Raw genomic sequence first — 22986 nt, 5'->3', positions numbered from 1 at the left:
CGGCAGGTCGGCGTGATCGAAGACCAATGTTATTAATTAAATAAACTGATCTACAGCAACTTTAAGAGCCTCATATTAGAAGATTTACTCGCGTCATTCTACTTTGCTGTCACATCTGAGCAATCGGTAAGTTTAGCGTCCGCTTCAGTGAACACCAACGTTCATATTGTATTCCAAGCGACATTATAGTCTTTTCCCTCTTGGAATTACTTATTTATTTGCGTTTTTCCTCCACTGGATCTTCATGCCTGCTCGGTATGAGAGATTGCTGCAAAGCCATGGACAACTGCATGGCAAGACTTTGATGCAATCAACTGGGTTTCCTTAGAGAGGAAACTTTTTGACCATTTTGTATAATCTGACCCAATCTGTATAATCTGATTGGATTTGACTTTGTAAAGTGCCTTGAGATGACATGTTTCATGAATTGGTGCTAGATAAATTGAATCAAATTTAATCTTGGACCATTCTTCGGGGTTAACCGATTGCGTAAATCTATGATCTAAGCAGAATAGTCGTTGCTAACTACCACCGCGTCGCCTGGCCCACCTGCACTGACGATTTACTGTGTTTTAAATCTACGGTAAATTACAAGCTGTATTCTTGCACAAATGCCCTCTGCACAATCAATTCTGCACATACAAATGGTTTCAAAAATACTCACCTGTACACTGTGACTTCTCACTGCATTGTCTACATTTAAATTGTTTACTTTTAAATCACTACTGCACCTCATACTGCACTCTGTGCATACAAAATGACAAATAAAGTTGTCTAAGTCCTTCTCCGCCGTCGTCTCTCTCCGCAGGGTAGCAGAGATGGAGTCGCTAATGAACGCGGTGACCCCGCGCTCACCGGCCCCCGTCAAGAAGCTGTCCGAGGTGGACTTCCGCTCCGGCGCCACCCTGGAGCAGCTGTCGGCGCAGGTGTCGGAGCTGGTGCTGCTGGAGCAGGGGGAGTTCGGAGACCAGACCGCCTTGGAGGTCCACACGGCCAAGGACTTCATCTTCAACATGCTCGGTAAAAACCTTTTTTTATTTTGTTTCCCGCTGCAGTTTCTCGGGTCTGGCTCGGGCCGGACGAAAAAGAAAGCATGAAATAGAAATCATGTTGATCGATATCGACAAGCATCAACAAATTTTAAAACAGATTAAGAACACAAACACTGAATTCAAACTCAACCCTTTATTGAATCAACATTTTACTAAAATGCAAGGTTTTAAACAAGAAAACAGAACAGGTGCTCTCTGAACTCTTTAAAGGGGGCGGGGCTTGGTGATAGAGCGCTCCTGGGTCTGCGTTGTGATTGGTTGGGAGGATGTAATGACTAGTATTAACCTACATAATAGGCTAGAAAACAAAAAGAAGGAAAACGCTTTTTCTATTGACCTTTTTATTGGCCCTTTTTTCTGTCTTTCGCTTATCGATCAATATACTGTATATTGTTATTGAATAATCATCCGGCGTTTGGCCTGGCATCCCTGTTGGTACGGCTGGTAGCTGTTACCGTGTCTCCTTGGGGTCATGCTTTGTCTTCAGTCATGTTAGCTTGTGTCACAGTAACTGCATTAAACCCATCTGGACGCTGTTGTCTATGAAAAAGCTTTAGGTAGGGGTCCTTGGTTTGCAATCTGAATAGTGTGAGTATATCAGGATCAGTGGTGTGGCATTCAGTGTTCTCCTGCATCAGGGTGGCCTATGTTAGCTTCCTCTGACGGCACTTTATTGTTTAATATCTCTTAGCTTTGTCTTAGTTTTATGTATATTCGTGGATCTAGTGTTGATCTGCGGCTAAAGTTTTAGTGCTCTGAGCGCCCCCAAGAGGTCGGATAATTGTTGGTCATGTGACGCTAATGATGTAAACGAGTTAAACGGCAAGGCATGGCTTAGGCTTTATTGTCTTTGGGGGCCGTCTTGTCATACGGCAGAAGAGCGAAGGGGAGAAAAAGTTGTTCAACGTCCCACTGTGCTGACCAATGTTAAAAAAAAGTAATAAGTTTAGCTTCTTTTAAAAAGCTTAGACAGAAGAGGAGGAAGAAGAGGTTAGGAGTTCTGAGTGAAAGTCAAAAGGTTTGTCCACCGGAATCCAACATGGCGGACTTGTGTTTAAAATAAAAATCCTCCGTTTGTTTCGGTTTCTGTTGTGTCTCTGTCTTGTTAAAACAGTCACACAGCCCTCTACTGTTGGCGAACGTCTTGCTTTAGTGTTCACATACAAAGAGTTAGAGGTGATTATATCAGGAAAATATGTAGATGTGATATGAAGATCCCATCCAGTAAAGATGGACGTCATCTTCCCAGCTCCTGTGTGACTGCGGTCCGATGCGTTGAGCGCGTTCCCAGATGCCCCGTCTGACTCCGGAGGAAAATACGTCGCCGCCGGCGCTAGTCCTGGCTTCTTTGTCTCTGAGCAGTCTCTGTTTAAAGCAAACGACCGCTGTGCCTGAACATGTCCTCTTTTTTTCCACTGTTTCTGCTCATAATTGGTTGTAAATATTGCCACTGGTGTTACAGTTTGTGAACTGCTGGCTAATCGTCTATGTAGCACAGGCCTCTGGGGCTGCGTCTTTTGTATTTCGTCGTTCATTGGTATACAGCGGAGTCCTTTAGAAAATCTGTAGAAACGTGTGGCGTGTCTTTGGGGGGAGCTAATTCTCAGACGTATTTAGCATGCGCTTTTCTCCCAGCATGCATGCTTTAGTTCACTTTGGCGTCACCGAGGGAGCAAGGAGCTCTGCTGCTCCCTTTTTTTACCAGGAACGCCCTGCGTGACTCGCTGATGTGCTGTCGGCTGCACTTTGACCTCTGCTGTCAGAGGAGACGCAGCGGATAAAGAAGTTTTAGTGCGAGGAACAGATTTGAGGCAGGAGTGGAGGACAAAAAAACACTTGTAAGACCTTTAGTGGTCTGTAAAAGTATTCATGCAAGGGGCTTTGGGTAAGTCTCGGCTGACCAGAGCACCTTCCTCCTTACTTTTGGGAAGAAAGAAACAAGATGGCAACAATTTCTCACCATGAAGCAAACGAGAGAAAACACCAGCGGATATTACTGTTAATTCTCCTCTCAGTTGGGTTGGGGTCTGGACTTTAACTAGGCCGTTCCAACCCATTAAAATGTTTCCACTTAAACCACCAGAGGGTTGCTTTAGCAGTTTGTCGTTGGGGTCGTTGTCCTGCTGGAAGGTGAACCTCTGTTCCAGTCTCAGATCAGATGCCAACTCACAGGTTCTCCTCCAGAACATCGCTGCTTCCAGCACCATCTGTCTTTCGCTCGACTCGGATCCGTTTCCCAGTCCCTGCTGCTGAAAAACATCCCCACAGCATGATGCTGCCACCACCATGTTTTACTTTGGGGACTGTTATCCTTGCAGACATTACATTTTCCTTGGTGGCTGAAAATTTTAATATTGGTCTCCTCTGACCAGAGGACCCTCCTCCATACGTTTGGAGGGGGTTCACTAATTAACACTAATTAATAGGGCTAAACGATTTTGGAAAATAATCTAATTGCGATTTTTTTTTTTTTCTTAATATTGCGATTTAATGTGATTTTTTTTATTTATTTTTTCCCCCCAGTTTAATTTATCATGTCTTTTTAAACGTATACAAACAAATAATTTTGTTTCCTCGCTGTGCAGATTAGTCGCTAAAAGACCCGCAGCATCTAAACTCAGAGCAGAAATGATTGCGTTCTGCCTACAATATTTTTCAACCAAAATTGCAATTTTGACTTTTCTCTGCGTTAACCACGAGCAACAAAAATGGCGTCTAAATAAAGACATTTGTAAAGGACTATTCAAAACAAGAACTTTTAATGTTTCTGTTAATCAGAATATTATTCAAGAGAACAGCTTTTAGTTGATTTGGACATCAATCCTTGTTGAACATAAAGTCCAACCAACAAGCAAGTCTATCTATTAAACTGATTGACCTGTACTTACTATGTATGATTATATAAACTCTAAAACAAGTAATAAAATTAGATTATCTCACTGCTGCAACTGTCTTCCCTTCCATGTGGAGGCAAACCCACTTTAAACATTTTACCAACACCTAATGGACGTGTCTAATTCCCTAATTGTTACATAGCCAAAAATTGCAGACTCTGCGATTTGGAAATTGCGTTTTTTTAAATCGCGATTATATTGAAAATGCGATTAATTGTTCAGCCCTAGTAATTAATGACTCTTTTCTGGCCCCTCTTCCATGGAGCCCAGCTCTATGAAGTGTCCAGCCTATTGTGGTCCTACAGAGAGAGCCTCCAGTCTGTGGAACTCTGCAGCTCCTCCAGGAATTGCTGCAAAGCCAAGGACAATGCAGACGACTGTCCCTGTGGCTCTACGCTCTTTCAGGAGGAGTGAATGCTGCTTGAAGAGACTTGATGGAATCTGCCGAGTTTCCTTAAATAGAAAACTTTCTGACCAATCTGTATGATCTGTTTGAATTTGGAAAGCGCCTTGACATGACGTATCATGAATCGGCGCTATATAAATAAGATTTAATTAAATCAAATCCTGTAATCTAGAGAAAAAAACAATTGTTGCTGTACATTTGTGAAGCTCATCTGAACACTTTCCCCTTTATATTGTGAATAAACGTCTTCTGCAGACGGCGCTGTAATCATGGAACGACGTTTTGTTGCAAGTTAGAAACAGAAAGTGAGGTGTGGCAGTTTCTCCAACAGGCGGCGCCGTTTCTCCTTCCAGTCATCAGCGTTCTAGCTCATCTCTTCGTTCCTCCGGCTTCTGGTGTGCATTGACAGCAGCCAGCTATGCGTTGGGGGTGGGGGAAAGGGTTTTGGGCCCAGCGCTTCGTCTATCAGCCGGTTCTGCCCGTCCTCCGACTCGGCCTGCAGCGCCCCGCTTGATGGATCACGCCGCAGAGTTTCAAGGCTTCTTCCCTCTCCGCTCGCGTCACACAGACCCCCTCAGCCAGTGAGAAGTGGGCCACATCCAGCTGTGATCCAGGCTTTTCTTTTTCTCATCCTCCCGCCACCTCACTCAGACAGGTGTTACTTCTTCGCTCCTTCCATCATTTTCCTCAAGAGCTGCTGATGGCTTCCTTTAGGCGCTTCGGGCTCCTTTCGTCTACTCAATCACCGGCAGTTCCCTGGCACCTTCACACACCCCCACGCCTGCTTCGTCTGCTAGAAGGAGGGAAGAAAAAAAAAAAAGTCTGACGCTTTGAAGAGTCGGGAAGTTTGCGTTAGTTTCTAGAAATCTGAATTCAAACGTGCGGCGGCGGCCTGAGGCCCCCCCTGGAGGATGAAAGGCGGCTCCTGTTGCAGCGCGCCGTGGCTCCTCGTAGGCTCGCCTCCTCTTTTGCCGGAGCTTTTAGAAAGCTTGAGCTGCGGGTGGGTCCTTCGGGGCGTCGAGGAAAAGGCAGGAGAGACGATGAAGCCCGCACACAGACGCAGTGATCCCTCCCCACAGCCCGACGGGTTCAGGGACAGGCTCTTATTTAGCTCATCGTCGGGTAAGCGGCGCGCCTCGCCTTCCGGCAGCTGCTGTGTAAATCTCTCAACCAGAAACCACGTCTGATGAAAACCGAACGGATCCCCTCTGGCGGCGCGCCGAGTTTGTTTGTCAGCTTTAAAGGTGTTGAGATTTAAAAGGGCCTGCTCCTGTCCATTCCCCACGGCCCGTCTCACCCCGGTTTAAGATTTGGTAGTAAAGGAGAAACAATTATCAGAGGCAAACATTTAAAATATGCATATTTATTTAATTTGGAATTCCAAAGAGACAAAGAAAAAATTTACAAGCTTGATTTCAGTATGTTACCGACGTCCTTCTCCTAGCCATTGTCTGCCCTCAGATCTGCAAAGACATCTTTTTAACACTAGGACTCCCAGAATTCCGATACTCCTAGAACTCCCACTGGCAGTCAATTTGACGGGTGACATTCTGACCAATGGAATGCGGCATTGGTGATGACGTCATCAACTGTAATAGTTCTAGTGGGCTTTATAAGCCTATTGTGGATATGTAGAACTAAAAATGAGGTCCAAAATATATTTTTACCACGTCCAACAATTGTTCCTAAAATTATTTATAATATACGATTGTAAATGGTGCTGAAAATAACACTGTAAATAAAAAAGGTTTGCAAGAAAAATTTATAATTAAAATGTTTAATTATTTACATAAATTCGGAAAATGCTATGTGGCAATAATAGATTAGACTATAAATAAAACGAAATAAAATTACACACTATGGTACCAAAAAAGTTACAAGAAATGATATCACTATTTACAATTGAAAATAATAAATGGTTCTAAACTGTAATGAACACATTAAAAATCTAAATATTTAATAAAACTACAAGTGGAACTACACAAAACGATATATTTACAAGATTAGAAAACCGATCAAACACATTTTTTGCATGTCACAACGATATCCCTCGTGCATTTCCCGCACACCACCTTTTTGCACTTGTGACAGGCATCATGTGAGCGGTTTTTTGTACAGTGTTGTAGCACCTAACACCGTTTTCTTTACCTAAATAAAGGCGGCTCCTCCTCTGAGGAGGGTTTGACGCACACCAGCGGGTCTTTGGTGCGCTAGCTAGAATGCTGGTTGCTAGGCAACATCCCGTTGTGTTTCAACCGCGGGAATAAAATAGAATGTAACTAACGGAGCCGTCAAAATGACGGGTGTGGGAGACAAAGGTAAAAGTAACGATATTTTTTATTTGTTTTTTTATTTTATTTAAAAAACAATATGGAAATAAAGGACATACAGATACAGGAAAAGTCAGCTAGCATGGATAATGTAAGACTCATGTAAAAAAGTTATTAGACTTCAAAATCTGAAAACAGTCAAAATGACTGCCTTGGGAGTTCTAGTGTTAACAGACTGACCGCCCCTCACAGTTAGTTTGGGGGTTTTGGGCGCAGACATTGAGGCTCCAGGTCCTATCTGCCCCCAAAACAAGGAGACTATTCTCTCTTTAGCACCCAGATGTCCTATCAGGGGGTCGACCCAAATGACCTCAAGAACCATAAAATAGCTTTCAGACCTTAAAACAAACACCCTGTGAGCTGTGTGTTTTCTCCCTCAGAGGGGCAACCCCCATTTTCTTCCGAGACAGTTTAGGGATTAAAAGGTACCTCTTATTTTCCATAAAAATGCCTGATTAAAATAACAAGTAATCATATTTTTTCCATAGCAAAGGTCAGAGTTCATTTGAGCTCCTGGGTTTGATCAAAGCTTCAGAAGGCATGAGCGTCCTCCCGCTCGGGCCCGCAGACGGACGTCTTTCAGGAAAATTAACTTCTTGCAAGAGTGATGAGTTAAAAAGCAACTAAACTACACCCAGCACTGTCAGGTGTGGCTTCCTCCTTCATATTTTCAGCTTTTTTCTTCAGCTGTGGCCGTTTACGCGGTAAGTAGCACCTAGACTGCGTGACGTAATATGCCTCTGTTCGCATAGACCACGGCAAAGCAGGACACGCCGTATGTAGGGAGGTTTTATAAATTAAGGATTAAAGGTTCTCTGTCTGTGGTGTGACTGCAGAAGCCACTATAATCAGTGGTATATGGGCTTCATATTTAAATACCCGTGGGATTTAGATCCTAGGGAGACCCCCCCTTCAGTAATCAGTGTTGCAGAGCAGAAGTAAATGCCTCATCAGAGATGAAAAACACCTGCAGATGAATAAAGGTTAGCTTTACCTCACTACTGGCCTAAAACAAAGGTATGGGCTGCCCCCTAGGGGGACCTGGTGGTAAACCCCCTCTTGTTTTTGTCCTGAATAACCAAGTCGGGGTCCAAATGATGCGAACACTCCCCCCCTACAATGATGCTGCTTAGCAAGTTCACCTTTTGGAGCAGCTTTTGCATTTCTGGCTGCATCTCTGACCCGCTTTATTAGGCAGGGGGCAGATTGAACGGATCGGTTTCCTGACTCGTCTTTGAATCTAAACATCTTCCACCGTGTCGGGGCGTCAAGAAGGCCTGTTTTAGAAGGTTAATGTTGGGCCACTTTAGCCACACCAGGACCAGTTTGGAAGTGTGGATCATTCAGATCATTGTCCTCCTGGAATGACCCCGCTGTGTCCATCTTGATTCCCAGACCTCTCAGCTCCTCGCTGAGCTGTTTGCCGACAGCTCAGCCTCTTCTGTCTCCCAGCTCCACCCAGTCAGGCCTTTTCCTGTCAGTCCTTCAGCATCACTTAGTCACACGTGGAGAGGAACGGGTTCAAATCTGTGTTTTTTTTTATTCGGATTATGTTAGTTAGAGAAAATCAACAATGGAGTAAGAGGTTTTTTTAAAATTCACTGATATGGGATGGCGCCTTATCGCGCAACCCTGTTAAAAAAAACAAACGGTTAAATGTTCAATCAAACATTAAAATACCAAAACTAAGACAAGCGGATGTTAGTTAAAGCCTCTAATTCTGTGCAGAATGGCCTGATACGCTGCAGAAAGGGAAGTAAAAGTATGTAAAATCTCCTTAAAATTGGTTTATTTGTCCTTGATTTGAGCAGATATATATATATATAAGATGATGGGTTTAAATTTGTTAATCTTGTGTCAAATGCAAGAATCTAATTTCATTGGCCGCTTGTTTAAACTTGCCTGCGCAAATCAAGGACAAATAAGCTAATAAGCCTTTTTATCTTCTGTGTTTCGATTTTGTTTTTCACATTGGTGGGTTTTTGTCTTTCATGTGTTTCTATCTATTTTTTGTACTGTGACCTTAAATAAAATTTATTATAATACTACTACTACTACTACTACTACTACTACTACTACTACTACTAATAATAATAATAATAATAATAATAATAATAATAATAATAATAATAATAATAATAATAATAATAATAATAATAATAATAATAAAAAGTATTATTATTATTATTATTATTATTAAGAAAAAAATCCTACTTGAAGTTCCCTTTATGCAGTGTAAATATTCAGCTAAAACCCTTCACCTGGTTTATCTGGTCTTTAATTTTAGAATATGAGGGAAAATAGTCTTTTATGTTTATAGTAGAGTCAGGAAGCAGCGTCGTCTGGCTTGTCTCGGTCCTCAGCTTGTGAACGCTGCCGGCCTCGGTGCGACTCCTCCACAGCTGGACGGCGTCCCCCGCCTCGTCAGAGGGTTCCCGTGCCAACGCCCCGAGCGGAGCTGCTGTTTCCCTCATCGTCGCGTGCCCAACTAATTCTCCGTCAACGCCCGTCATCGCTCGGCACCGTGGGCCCCCGCTATGAACGAGGAGCTCCATTTGATTAGTCGCTCTTTTGTCTGCGCGCCGCTTCCCATCAGCTCAGACACCGGCCCAATCAGAGCAAACGAGCAGCGCTTTTTGCCGCGTGGCGGGGGGGGGCGTGGAGGCCCTCACGCTCGTGTCGGCGGATGCTCCAGCCGGCGCTGATGAGTTCACGGCCTCTGCGGCAGACGAGGCAGACGCCTCTGACGGGGAGCGCCGAGGAACGTCCCGACGCGTCTCCAGATGTCACATCCGATCAGTCGTCGGAGGCGTCTTCCTGGGCCCTAATTTAACACGACTGGGGTTTTGACACTGCATGACATTGTTTGACACAGTATTCAATTAAATGATTAGGGGCTCAAAATCCCCGAGTGTCCTTCGAGGCATGGAGCGAAACGATTAGTGGCCATCGGAGGACGAGGGGATCTTCTGTCTGAGCGGCTGACAGGGTGGGTGAAAACTCCTCGTTGCAGCTCTGATTGTCAACCTTCATCAACTGACTCAAAAACTGGAGCTCCTCGTCGGTTTAAGTAGGAAATGATGAAAGCTTTTCCTTTTCCATCCTAAACTCTCCCTGCTTGTGCTCTTAATGCACGTGAAAGCTTTAGGATATATAAAAGCAATAAAAGAAGTGCATGGGGTCATTTAATTAGAAATGTCAACCGTCTGTCATTGTTGACTATTTCTTGTCCGTTTCACCTAGAAATTTTTTTGTTAAGTCAGCTGTAGTGTATTTAAACAGCATGTAAAATCCTGTCATTTAACAGCAGATGATATTGCCGGGATCAACACAGCAGACGGCTTCCTGTCTGCAGACACGGGTCTGTTATTCCTCGTTTCGGCCACACAGCCGATCCTACGTCCAGTCGTAGCTGTTGTCCTTGTGTGTTTGGGACGAAGGCAGCGTATTTTATCACTGTTTCAGTATTTCATTGTCTAAACCAACGGTCACCAACCTTTTATGAAACTGAGAGCTACTTCATTGGTGTTGTGTCATACGAAGGGCTACCAGTACTGACCTTTGACCTAGAAGAGTCATAGTTCAACTTTATGTAAAACAAACACATTTTTAATGCAGAGCCCAGCTCATTTTGTGCTTTTTATCATGTAAATGGGGGAAGACGAAACAATATCGGCTACAAGAATTGGCCCCCCTCAAAAAAATCGGCAGCACAGATCGGTGGGATCAGGGGCCTCCAACCTTTACAGTCTAAAGAGCCATTTTGCCTACAGTCCACTTGAATTAAACTCGTTCAGAGCCCCAAATGTTGCCTGGCCTTTTGAAAAAAGACAAGTTATAATTTGTGATAAAGATCTACTGTAGGAAACATGTTGTCATTGTTAACGAAACGCCCTTTATGTCTATTTTGAGGTTTTAAAAAAAGAGAGGATGGACTGGATGTTATTTGTGGATAATGATGTAAATAAAAAAAATCATAGTTTCCAACATGATGAGAAAATATCGATTTAAGATTAAATGTTACTGGCACTTTTAACATCATTCTGTTGTGAAAATTAAAGGCAATTATTCCAAAAGAACTGCTAAAACCTGCATTTATTATCATTATTACATTTAAATACCATAATAAAAATATAATTTGTAGCCAAAGTTATTAAGAACCACTGTGAAAAGTCCAAAGAGCCACAGGTTGAAGACCCCTGGGTCAGACTGATGTAAAAAATAATCCCCCCCCCCCCCCCCCCCCCCTCCGATGGGTGCCTGGTGGTCAGACGACAGCAGCGGAGGTAAGTTTTAGTCTGTGCAGCTTTAAATTCAGCAGGCGAGCTGCTGCTGCCTCGTCTCTTTAATTTATTACTAAACTTGCTGAAATTCTCTCCGGGTTTTCCACACGGAGCGATGGAGGAACGAGTCGCCTGCCGCAGACCCACAGATGACTCTTTAGGGGCGGGGGGGGGACGTCCTCTCATGGAAACGACCATTCGGAGACATTCGTTATAGGATTAGGGTTAATCCGTGGGTGTGAAACCAGCCGGGACCGTCTCCATTCCAGCTCCATTTTCCACCTTCGGAGAGGGTTGGAGTATTTTGTGTGTGTGTGTGTGTGTGTGTGTGTGTGTGTGTGTGTGTGTGTGTGTGTGTGTGTGTGTGTGTGTGTGTGTGTGTGTGTGTGTGTGTGTGTGTGTGTGTGTGTGTGTGCCAGCTTGTCCCGCTGCCCGCTTTAAGAGTTTCGATTAGAAATTAAATTGTGTTTTTTGGAAGAGCTTCAGACTCGCCGCAGCAAAGTGTGGCGCTCGCTAATTGACACGGTTTTTAATTTGCGGCCCACTCGGATGGAAGCCGGACGCGTTTGAGGCTCTTTTTCATCTTTTCTCGGCTATTTGACCCAATTTATTAGAGGCTGATTAGACCAAATAAATCGGAGGAGGCTCCGCTGCGAACTTTCTGAGCTTCGGCCGTTATCTGATGTCCGCTCTTCCCTCCAAACCCGTCCTCAGCCCTCTCCTCTCTCATTGCTTTGATCTAACGTCTTTTTTTATTTTTTCTTCCTCCCAACAGATTTTAAGTGCTGGAAATCAATTTAAAAATCTGTCACTAAACGGGAAACTTCCCCTTCCCCCTGGGATCAGACCTGCTCTGCGTCGGTCTGCTGAGCAGTTTTCTCCTCTAATGTCGGCGAGTCTTTACAAGTCAGAGCTTCCAGGGGATTTTAGAAGCCCTAATAAAAATATTTAACAATACCGAGGTCACCTCTGTGTTAGTAAAGGCGCTCTCATAGGTTTAATGTAGACATACAGGACTGTCTCAGAAAATTAGAATATTGTGATAAAGTTCTTTATTTTCTGTAATGCAATTAAAAAACATGAAATGTCATACATTCTGGATTCATTACAAATCAACTGAAATATCGCAAGCCTTTTATTGTTTTAATATCGCTGATTATGGCTTACAGCTTAAGAAACCCAAATATCCTATCTCAAAACATTAGAATATCGTGAAAAAGTATACTAGTAGGCTATTCAACTAATCACTTGAATCGTCTAATTAACTCGAAACACTACAGGGTTTCCTGAGCCTTGAAAAACACTCAGCTTGGTTCAGTAAACTAAATCACAAGTATGGTAGTGGTTAAGAGACGACATAAGATTCTCACAGTAACTGGTGTACTGACCATGGCATTACTGTCCTTGATTGGCCTGCCAATTCCCCTGACCTGAACCCCATAGAGAATTTGTGGGGTATTGTGAAGAAGAAGCTGAAAGACACCAGAGCCAACAATGCAAATGAGCTAAAGGCCGCTATTGAAGCATCCTGGGCATCCATAACACCTCAGCAATGCCACAGGCTGATTGCCTCCATGCCACGCCGCATTGATGCAGTAATCTGTGCAAAAGGATTCCCAACCAAGTACTGAGTGCATTAATGGACATTTTCAAATGTTTGATTTTGTTTTGCTGTTATAATTTTTTTGTTTTTTACTTGGTCTGAGGAAATATTCTAATATTTTTGAGATAGGATTTTTGAGTTGTCTTCAGCTGTACGCCATAATCAGCGATATTAAAACAATAAAAGGCTTGCGATGTTTCAGTTGATTTGTATTGAATCCAGAATGTATGACATTTCATGTTTTTTAATTGCATTACAGAAAATAAAGAACTTTATCACAATATTCTAATTTTCTGAGACAGTCCTGTATAACATGAATACCCATAGTTGGATAGTTTAGGTTAAATTTAAGGGTGCTGCATCCCTCTGACAGGTTTTAATTTTCATTTTTGACGTTTAAATCCATTCATTAGCTGCCTAATAGTAAGTATACGCATATTATGGACATACAGAACCCTCAGATGGGCTTAAATCCAGCAGGTTTCTACAGCCGGCAGTCGGAAAGTGGGAATAAAACCAAGATCAAAATGCTCACTTCCCGCATAATTGTTCACACAGAGCAGACTGACGTCATTTCTGCCTTCAGTGAAACCTGGGAGGCTGTTTAAAGTGTCTGGAAACCAACGTCTCCTTGGAGATGAAAGGGTCAAAGGTCAACATCTAGCCACTGTGTGCAGCGCGGCGCAGGAAGCTGATTAAATGCTAAAAATAATGGTCATATTTTACGAAGTGATCCATTAATTCAGCATTACGTTGAATGTATTTCATAAATCAGCGTGGTTATTGATTTATAAATGCTAGTATTTAATGTGCCTTTTAATTTCTTTTATGGTAATGAATATTTATTGCCTGTCTGGTGCTGCTACAACCTCCTCTATCAGCCTGCAAAATGTCCCTTTTGTCCTTTTTTTAATAAAACCGTGCAACATTGAGACGTCTTTAAATAAAGCCAGTTTGTTTTATGGCAATGTGAGTTTTGAGTCTAAATGTGTGAACTTTTACAACTTTGGGAACTTTATATTTCCATCGCTGACGGCATGAATACGCCCTCTAGTAGTACGCAGAGGAACATTTGACTTCAACTCAACAGTATCTTTTTTTCTAATGTAAATCTGGCCTTAATGTATGGTCTCTTATTCTGCTTTTTGTTTTTATACAGTTTTTTTACCCTTTCTTTACGCTTCCATTTGCCTTTGGCTTCGCTGCTGGAGCACCTGAATTTCCTCCTGTGGAGCAATTGAGGATATTTTTATTCTATCAGTTTATAATTTCTTTTTATGCCTGGTCTCTGTTCCCACAAGCTGACTTCTAACATGCATTTTGATGTGTTTTTTTTACCTATTTTTGTTAACATCTTCTGCTCGGCTGCAGTCGAGTCAACGTTCCGGCCTGCGAGAGGTCGGCTAACCAAACAAACCGCGCGGCTTTCTGGGTTTGTACTTTCCCATGAAAATGTCTTCTTCTTCTTCTTTTCTATACAATACAATGAAGGAAAATAAAGTGCAATTGGTTCAACGTATCCCAGAAACCAAAAATGTGCCCAAACGTCTGATTTTAGAGACGATGGCACTTTTAAAGCGGCCATTCTGCAAATTTCTCTCACTTGTACTTCCTCGCTGTGAACAGTAATGCCGCGCTGTAATATCGCCCCCTAGGGGTTGGGAGGTATAACGATATTGAAAGCCAGAATATCGATTTTAAATTGTTTTTAAAAACATCAATATTACTCTTTGTATCGATTTTCATGTACAGCCCTACCAGCCAACGTATCGGCTGTCCTCTGCTCTTGACAGGTTTATGTTAATCAAAACTGTCTTTCCATGCAAGTGTATGAGAGAAAAGAACCAGTGAACACGAAGATGCATACATCATAACATGCCTCGCCCCTCTGATACACCAATTATTAAACACTTCCCAAGGGTTCACTATTTCTCTGTCACACAGCACCCATACAATAATCTCACCTACGTATTTGCACACATGCACGCTCACACACACTTTCTAAATAAACCAGCGACACTTTCACTCACACACATTTATCACTAATTAATGACGCTTTGATAAAAGCAAGTTTGGAGGATTAAGAGATTTCCACGTTGGTTTTATAAAAAGGTTTCTGAGCAGCAGATCTGTAGACTGCAGCAGTTTTCTGTGGGTTTAAAGTCGGAGGATCCTCGCTCGCCACAGCGAGCAGATTTAGACGCCGTTTCTTTCCTAAAAACACGTCCTGGACGCTGAAGGACTTCCGCCCCCGCTCATAAATGCTCATTTCTGTCCCTTGGTTGTGAGTTTAAAGCTGATGCCGCTTTCACCGAGTGAAACATTTCCGCCGTTTTTTTCACCTCGGCTCTGCTTATGCACTTCCTGGAAATTTTAAGTATAAATTAATGCCCCCCCCCCCCCCCCCCCCCCCGGCTCTATGGAGCCTTTAACTCCCCTCCAGCTGATAAACACCCTGCAACGCTCACAATCTCTCCTCTGTGTAGTGTTTTTAAACGGCTGCTCTTGACCCCCTGACCTGAAGCAGGTAGCAGTTCCTGCAGACCACGTTACCACCAGATCACGCTTTTTCCCCGTCCCTCTTTTTTTTTTTTTTTATCTGCAGAACTTAGTTTACTCGGATCCAGAGCCTGCAGGTCCCCCGGGCCCAGAGCCCACAAAGTATACAACAGAGCTAAGGATTTGGAGGCATGTTAAAGTTCTTTTATTATAATTTTTTTCTTTCTTTATTATTATCTATCTATTATATTTATTTTTATATAAATAGATATAATAGAATGATATAATAGAAATAAGAAACATGCACTTTGTGCATGCAAAATGACAAATGAAGCTGACTAAAGTCTACGCTCTGAAGTTATTTTTATTTTATTATTTCTAATAATTTTATGTATATATTTATGTATTTTCATAATTATTATTTTAGTTTTTTTTGTTATTTATTATTACTATTATTATTATTATCTATTTATTATATTTCTTTTAATTTTATTATTAATTTCTAATATTTTTATGTATATATTTGTGTATTTTTATAATTATTATTTTTTAGTTATTATTATTATTATTATTATTATTATTATTATTATTATTATTATTATTATTATTATTAATATTAATATTATTAATCATTTTTATTTTACTATTATTTTTTTATTATTTAATTATGTTTATGTGAAAGTTTTCAGAGCGGAGGGGAGAGGGATTTCGGACCCTCTGGGGAGCCGCGGTACTGGCAGGCTTTGACGTAATACAGGAAAATGATGGAGCGATGATCTGATTGCTCCAGTCTGGTTCCTCATCCAGCTTTTGTTTTGTTTTAGAGATGCTGGGTGGCCCACTGTGAGAGATTTTCTGGAACAAGCCGCTCTGACGCCGATACATTATTCATCGCCGTGTTTTCTAAAAGAGATGTTGTTTTCATCACCTTAGAATGAATAATTAATCTCACTGGGGGTGGATATTGTCCTCCGCCAGAAAACGCAGAGTTTTCTTTGTTACAGGAGCCCAGGATGGAGCTCCAGAGTTGCCTCTGTGTATTTCTGGGAATGCAGTCGTTAGTTTGAAACGTTCCCCTAGAAAGTCAGGAAAGATGCAAAGTCTTCTTTAGCATTGAACTACCAATGCCAGTTGGTTGACATGCAGGTGATCATTTAATTTGCTTGGTTTAATTTCATTTAGAGTCCTTTTTAAACTATTTTAACTTGTTCTTTGAACAATTTGTCTTTATTTTGTCTTCACTTTTAAAAAGGGCAACTATGTGACATTATTAGGCCCCTGTTCCATTCCATCTTTTAACCAAATTGTGCTGTTCAGTTTACTCCTTCTTTATTTTTTATTTTACAAAATTATTTTAAAATTATTTTTACAACACAAAATTACAAAATAATGTGATTCAGCTGTTCCTTATTTCATCCTAATGACTAACATTTCAACGATTTCAAGTCTGCAAATTTATTTGCAATTGCTCCAATTCACTAAGATACTGCTACAATTGTAAAGGTAAATTAGCATATTTATTGCTTACTATAAAAAAAAAATCACATTTTTGATCAGTTGCGTTGCTCATTTCTTAACTAGAGAAACTTTCTGATAAAATTTCACCTAGTTAAATAGAATTTAATTAATTCCAGTACAGTCCAGTCATATAGTCGGGTTTATATCCACCTCTTTACAGTCTGCTTTAATCTTAATTGCAGTTCAGTACCGTCAGAATCAGCAGGTAATATACTTTATTGAAGTAGAAGGTGATCTAAATCCAGCTGGTCGTTGGCTTTACAGCCATCTCTGTTGCTGAGAAAGCATGTGGCGATAGTTGAGAGGAACATCTCCATTTTAACAGGTAGAAACGAAAACAACAAATAAAAATAAAGAGTTCTTCATATACAGTGGCCTACTTTTGTAGGTCAGTGGCAGCTATATTTGTTCACATACTGCTCCTTGTTTACCCCAATCAAGACAACCTTGTTTTATTAATTGTCTTCACGTTAACTGGACCTTTTGAGGACCTCACAGGACCAACACCCAGTCTTACTTTGGGAATGAAAAGCCATATAAGCCACATAAATCAAAATTGTATCTAGCAGTTTGTCGGCTCCCATCTACACATCATGTTTTACAGTGTACCTTGTTGGACTGCTGTTAGTTTTGTTCTGTTTCCCTCCATGTTTTATGAGGAAACAACTGAGCTCTGTGTCCCCACAAGGGCCGTCTGAAATAGTTCAATGCATAAGACAATTAGCTTTGACTTCTCTTTTTGCTTAATATTTTAATCATTTTGGCCATGTTTTTTTTTTTTCTTCAATTGCAATCTACAACTTTACCAGCAGATGTCATTAAAGACTAATTAATTAAAAAGGTTTCTCTTGTAAAGCACTAAAGTTGGTATGGAAAATGACAATTGACCCAACAGAACAGCAGAAAGTGACGCTGACGCTGGTTCCTGCTAGCGGAGAGAGCAGCTGCCTGTCAGTGAGTGGGCAGGCTGTGAAGCCACCAGCCGCCATATTGGTACTCCCTATTTTCCCCAGTAACTAGGGAATATGTGCGCTACAGCATTGAATAACGAGGATTTTCTCATGTTCAGGGGGGGCTTAAAACTTTTAAAATGTCAAATGCCATATAGTTGTTATGTTCTCAAGTACTGAGAAAGTCATGTGCTGAAATATTTAGCATTTTATTCATATATATATATATGTAACCACTGTTCTAGTTTTCCCCTATGAACAGCGCCTAGATTCTCTGACCTACACTCTATCAAATACTTTACAATGAGTAAATAGTGTATTAAATGGCAACGGTGTGTGTTGTTAATAGAGTGCGTAACTGAGCACAAAAGCAAGGCTAAAATAACTATAACTAAGACCTAAATGTAGTGCGACTTGGACCTTATACTAAAATAAGAAAGCAAAATGGTAAAGTGGAAAACGTACCAGTTTAATAAATCATACTGGTCAGTAATGAACCAAGGGCAAAGTACAGTTAACTTTAATTACCACACTTAGTGTACTGTTTGGTCTCCGAACTGTTCAAAACCACCCTTTAAACCAGTCTTATACATAAAAACAAAAACCAAGGCTGAATGAATCAAACTGGTGGTATCAACCACACCATTCAGTTCCCGGAATGAGTAAAACCGTCCATTAGTTTTATTAACGTTGCAGGCCTGAAGGGACTCGGTTAGCATTCATCCTCAGAATAGCAGTTCCAATGATGGCGGCTCCCAGAACAAACACGAGGCATGGGTTACTCACCCCACCATGGATTACCAGTTTCAAACAAACGGTAACAAAAGGCTCCGACTCCGGTCCAACCGTCCATTCCAGCCCACGAGCGTGGTTCGGATCTGCAGCTCCAAAATCCAGCAAAACGTTGAGCGAGGTCCGGCTATGCGGCTCCAAAATCCAGCAAAAACTCCCAGAAAAAAAATTCGTAGCTCCAACTGGTTAGCTAAAAATAAAAACAGTCCAAAGCGGCAAAGAGCCAGCCTAGTCCATGAACAGCCGCCGGCCGAGTGCCAGTACGCAGCAGCGAACACGTAAACAGTCATCCAGTTCCCACCCCCGGCCCATCACAACCAATCAAATTGCTTAAACTTGATTTTGCCCTTGACTGACCAGTAGGGTGAAGACAAGTAAAGTTGATGCATTTACTGACGGTAGTAAATAACAAATATTAGCAAACGCTACATTTACTGCATGTTTTAAACCAGCAGAAAATACATATATGCACTATACTGTTATGGACTTTTACGGTGTGTAAAACCTCCAATATGTGAGTGTAGAACATTGACTAAGTTAAGTAAAATGTGACTATTATTGTTTAAAGGGAAAATGTCTACAATGCATTGTATCTAAGAAAATGTTTAAGAAGTATGGGAGAAAAGAGTTATATATATATGTATATATAACCTGAGGGTTACATCCTCCCCCTTCTAAAAGTCCAGATGCCCTCATCGGACTATCTGTGCATAACAAATCAATTTACCCGTAGGTGGCTAAATTACTTGTCAGAAAACCCCAGCTAAACTACAGGACGCACACAATGGACCAGAGGGACATGGCTCCTCCTTCCCATGGTGATTCTCACTCCACGATGTACTATCACAAACGGCTTGTCAATGGAATGTCCAGGCTTGTCATAACTGAGCCGAATGACTGGTTTAATCTCTCGACGTGACTGATGATCACCGAGGGGCTCTGCATTGCTTTCAGACTGACTAGCTAAAGGACGCGCTTCCCCAGCTAGACCTGTGTCCGCCACAGGGTCATCAGGCAGTTGCCTAACCTCTGGTTCCTCCTCAGCCTCTGAGAAGGTAACAGCACTCATAGGCTCTGTCGGACAAGCACTGTTTGAAGCTGTTGGGTCTGTAATGACGGCAGACTCTTGTCGGTTGAAGTGATCTGCAAGGAGATCGAGTGCTTGGGAAACAGACTCTCTTTGAGCAGCGGATAGGTACCACAGATCGTCTTCCTCTGCCTCAGACATAATTTCCTTGTCAGTACTTTGCATTGCACTGTCATCATGCGTGTTGGTCTTGGTCTCTGCTGAGGACCTTGTTTCTGGTCGGTGGTACTCTGGTTTCTCTTCATGATTAACAGGGAACCGAACCAGCTGTCCAATAGGTAGCAGATGGTCACGATGTAAAGTTTTGACAACAACTCTGCCTTTTTCTGACTTTACCTTGTAAACCGGCAGGCTTGGCAATTTTTCAACCACTGTATAGGGGCTTGAGTTCCACTTGTCTCCAAGTTTATTCTTGCCAGGCACGCCGGTAGCTCGAATAAGTACTCTGTCTCCTGGTTCCAGAACTTGATTTCTTACTCTTGTGTCATAGTATCTTTTGTTGCGCTGATGGTTCTTGTCTGCAACTTCTTGCGCCAGTTTGTAAGCCTTTTGCAACTCTGCTTTTAGCTTTTCAACATATTGAAGGTAACTTTGGTGGTCTTTATCATCTGGAGACGTTCCAAAGCATAAGTCAATGGGCAGACGAGCCTCACGACCAAACATGAGGTAGTATGGTGAGTAACTGGTAGCGTCGTTTCGCGTACAATTGTAAGCGTGAACCAGCAAACTGATATGTTGACTCCACTTTTGCTTTTGAGAGGGATTGAGCGTGCCCAGCATAGATAGGAGTGTGCGGTTAAAACGCTCCGGTTGTGGGTCACCCTGGGGGTGATAAGGAGTGGTCCTAGACTTCTTTATGCCCAACATCTGTAGAAGGTCTTTGATTAACCTGCTCTCAAAATCACGCCCTTGATCCGAGTGAATCCTCGCAGGCAGCCCGTAGTGAACAAAGAACTTCTCAACCAAAATCTTGGCAACGGTTGAGGCTTTTTGATCTTTGCTGATGTAGGCCTGGGCATATCGGGTGAAATGGTCTGTGACCACGAGAACATTGGACACTCCCTTCGAATCAGGCTCAATAGATAAAAAATCTATGCAAACTAGGTCGAGAGGGCCACTGCTTGTAATTTGGTTTAGTGGTGCAGCCCGTTGAGGTAGGGTCTTGCGGGCAACACACCTGCCACAATTCCTGATGTAGTCTGTAACATCGGAGACCATCTTGGGCCAGAAAAATCTGTCTCTCAGTAACTCAACTGTGCGATCAACTCCAAGGTGCCCTGACTCATCGTGAAGAGCTCTGAGTACTTGTGGTCTGAACTGAGTTGGGAGAACAAGTTGTAAGTTCTGGAGGCCTGAAGGTCTGGAAACTTTTCGGTGTAACAAGCCATCTTTCATCAGGAGTTTTGAACTTTCCTTTTGCAGAAGCAATAACTCAGGATGTTTGTTTGTGGGCCAGACCCCAACCTGAACTGCTTTCTTGGCAGGACCTATTACAGGGTCTAGGTCTTGTGCTTGGGCCAGCTCCACTTTGCTTAGTCTCTCCATAGGACTGAACTGCAGGTGAGTAAAACAAGCATATGCGTCAGGAACAGCACTTGGCTTGGCCCCCAGTTGGTCAATAAACCGTTCTGGATGCTCTGAGGACTGAGTTCTGTCCACAGGGTGGAAAAGAGCTTTAACTCCCGAGGGGGGTATTATTCTCCAGCCGCGTTCACCATCTATGGCATTTCTGGACAACCAATCAGCATCCACGTTGTCTCGGCCGGGTTTGTATTGGATGTCGAAGTTGTAAGTGGTGAGGGCGGCTAGCCACCTATGACCTGTTGCATTCAACTTGGCGGTTTTGAGTACGTAAGTGAGGGGATTATTATCTGTCCTCACAGTGAAACGGGCCCCATAAAGATAATCATGGAACTTATCCACGACTGCCCATTTCAACGCCAAGAATTCTAGTTGGTGAACAGGGTAGTTTCTCTCTGACTGGCTCAATTTGCGACTAGCAAATGCAACAGGGCGTACGCCATCAGAGTGCTCCTGGTTAAGGACCGCTCCAAGCCCGTCAAGACTGGCATCAACATGAAGGATGTACGGCTTTGTTGGGTCCGCAAAGGCCAAGACTGGGGCATGAGTGAGGCACTGAATAATTTTTTTAAATGCCTCAGTGCATTCAGGCGTCCATCGCTCGCCAAATGGCTGAGAGGGGTGATAGTATGGTGTGACAAAGCCCTCATTTTTCTTTTGTTTCCTTTGTGTTGGTGGGTACCCCTTTGTAAGGTCTGTGAGGGGCCTGACTATGGCAGAGTAGTTGGCGATGAACTTGCGGTAATAACCGCAGAACCCTAAAAAGGACTGCAGTGATTTTAGGTTCACTGGAGGTTCCCACTTTGCCACTGCATTTATCTTGTCAGGGTCTGTTGCGACGCCAGCGGCGGACACAATGTGACCAACGTATTTGACTTGGGGTTGGCAAAATTGGCACTTATCAATGGACAGCTTTAAACCTTGTTCTCTCAGGCGGTCGAGCACTTTCAGAAGGCGCTCTTCATGCTCTTCTAGAGTACGACCAAACACAATAAGATCATCGAGGTAGACGAGACACTGGAGGAGATTCATATCGCCTACTGCCTTCTCCATTAATCGCTGGAATGTCGCAGGGGCACCTGTGATCCCTTGAGGCATGCGTTCGAACTGGTAGAAACCCAAGGGGCAAATGAACGCAGTTTTTTCTTTGTCTTCTTCTGCCATTTCAATTTGATAATAGCCACTGCGAAGGTCGAGCACAGAGAACCAGCGACTCCCAGTGAGGCAGGCCAAAGCATCGTCTATTCTCGGAAGTGTGTATTGGTCTGGTATGGTTCTGGAATTAAGTGTGCGGTAATCAATGCACATTCGAATTTTGCCAGTTTTCTTTCTTGCGATTACTATTGGTGAGGCATATGGTGAACGAGATTCTTTAATTATGCCAGCAGCAAGAAGCTCTTGTAAATGTCGGCGGACATCATCAATGTCTGCGGGAGCCAGGCGCCTTACCCGTTCTCGAAATGGTCTAGAATCTTTTAATCGGATGTGGTGTTCAACCCCTTTTGCAAGTCCAACATCCCATTCAGTCAGAGAGAATACTTCTGGTCGCTCAGCCAACTTATGTGATAGTCTGACTTTCCAGTTTTCAGGAATGGGGGAGTCACCAAAATTGAAGACTGCCGGGTCAAGTCGTTGGTGAGGTACTTGGCTTGGCTGTATCTGGGTGACTATGTCAGCTTTATGGACATGAGCTACGACCGTGCCTTTAGGAAGGGACTTGGGTTTGGCAGTTTCATTTTTCAGGAACAGTGGGAAGTGTTCTGCGTCCATGTCCATGGACAAAAGCACACTTGAGGGCATTAGTACCCCTGCCGGAAGGGATCTGGTAACAGGTGTCTCTATCACCAGTATGCTGTCCTCCAGAGATTCTGAGCAGGATACCTTACACATAGCTGTACGTCCAGAACCAGGGGGTATAGTAAGAGGCCCAGGTCCAACCCATTTCACAAAAGCTGCTGCTTTGTTTGGGGTCACAGGTGACATTTGGATGG

General features: G+C 42.7%; 1 protein-coding gene across 2 annotated transcripts in view; it reads left to right on the top strand.

Moving 5' to 3' along the window:
* Positions 1 to 22986, top strand: part of tmem102 (transmembrane protein 102) — a 40119-nt gene that overhangs the window by 5000 nt on the left and 12133 nt on the right. For both annotated transcript variants that reach the window (XM_036146697.1, XM_036146696.1), the window contains exon 2: positions 809 to 1020. In XM_036146697.1, coding sequence (XP_036002590.1) covers positions 819 to 1020 — 202 coding nt within the window. In that variant the 5' untranslated portion in view covers positions 809 to 818. The remainder of the gene's footprint in view (positions 1 to 808; positions 1021 to 22986) is intronic.

This window comes from Fundulus heteroclitus, chromosome 14 (assembly GCF_011125445.2).
Source record: "Fundulus heteroclitus isolate FHET01 chromosome 14, MU-UCD_Fhet_4.1, whole genome shotgun sequence".
NCBI lineage: Eukaryota > Metazoa > Chordata > Actinopteri > Cyprinodontiformes > Fundulidae > Fundulus > Fundulus heteroclitus.
The sequence above is the reverse complement of the archived record's forward strand: the minus strand, read 5'-3'. Positions and strand labels throughout refer to the sequence as shown.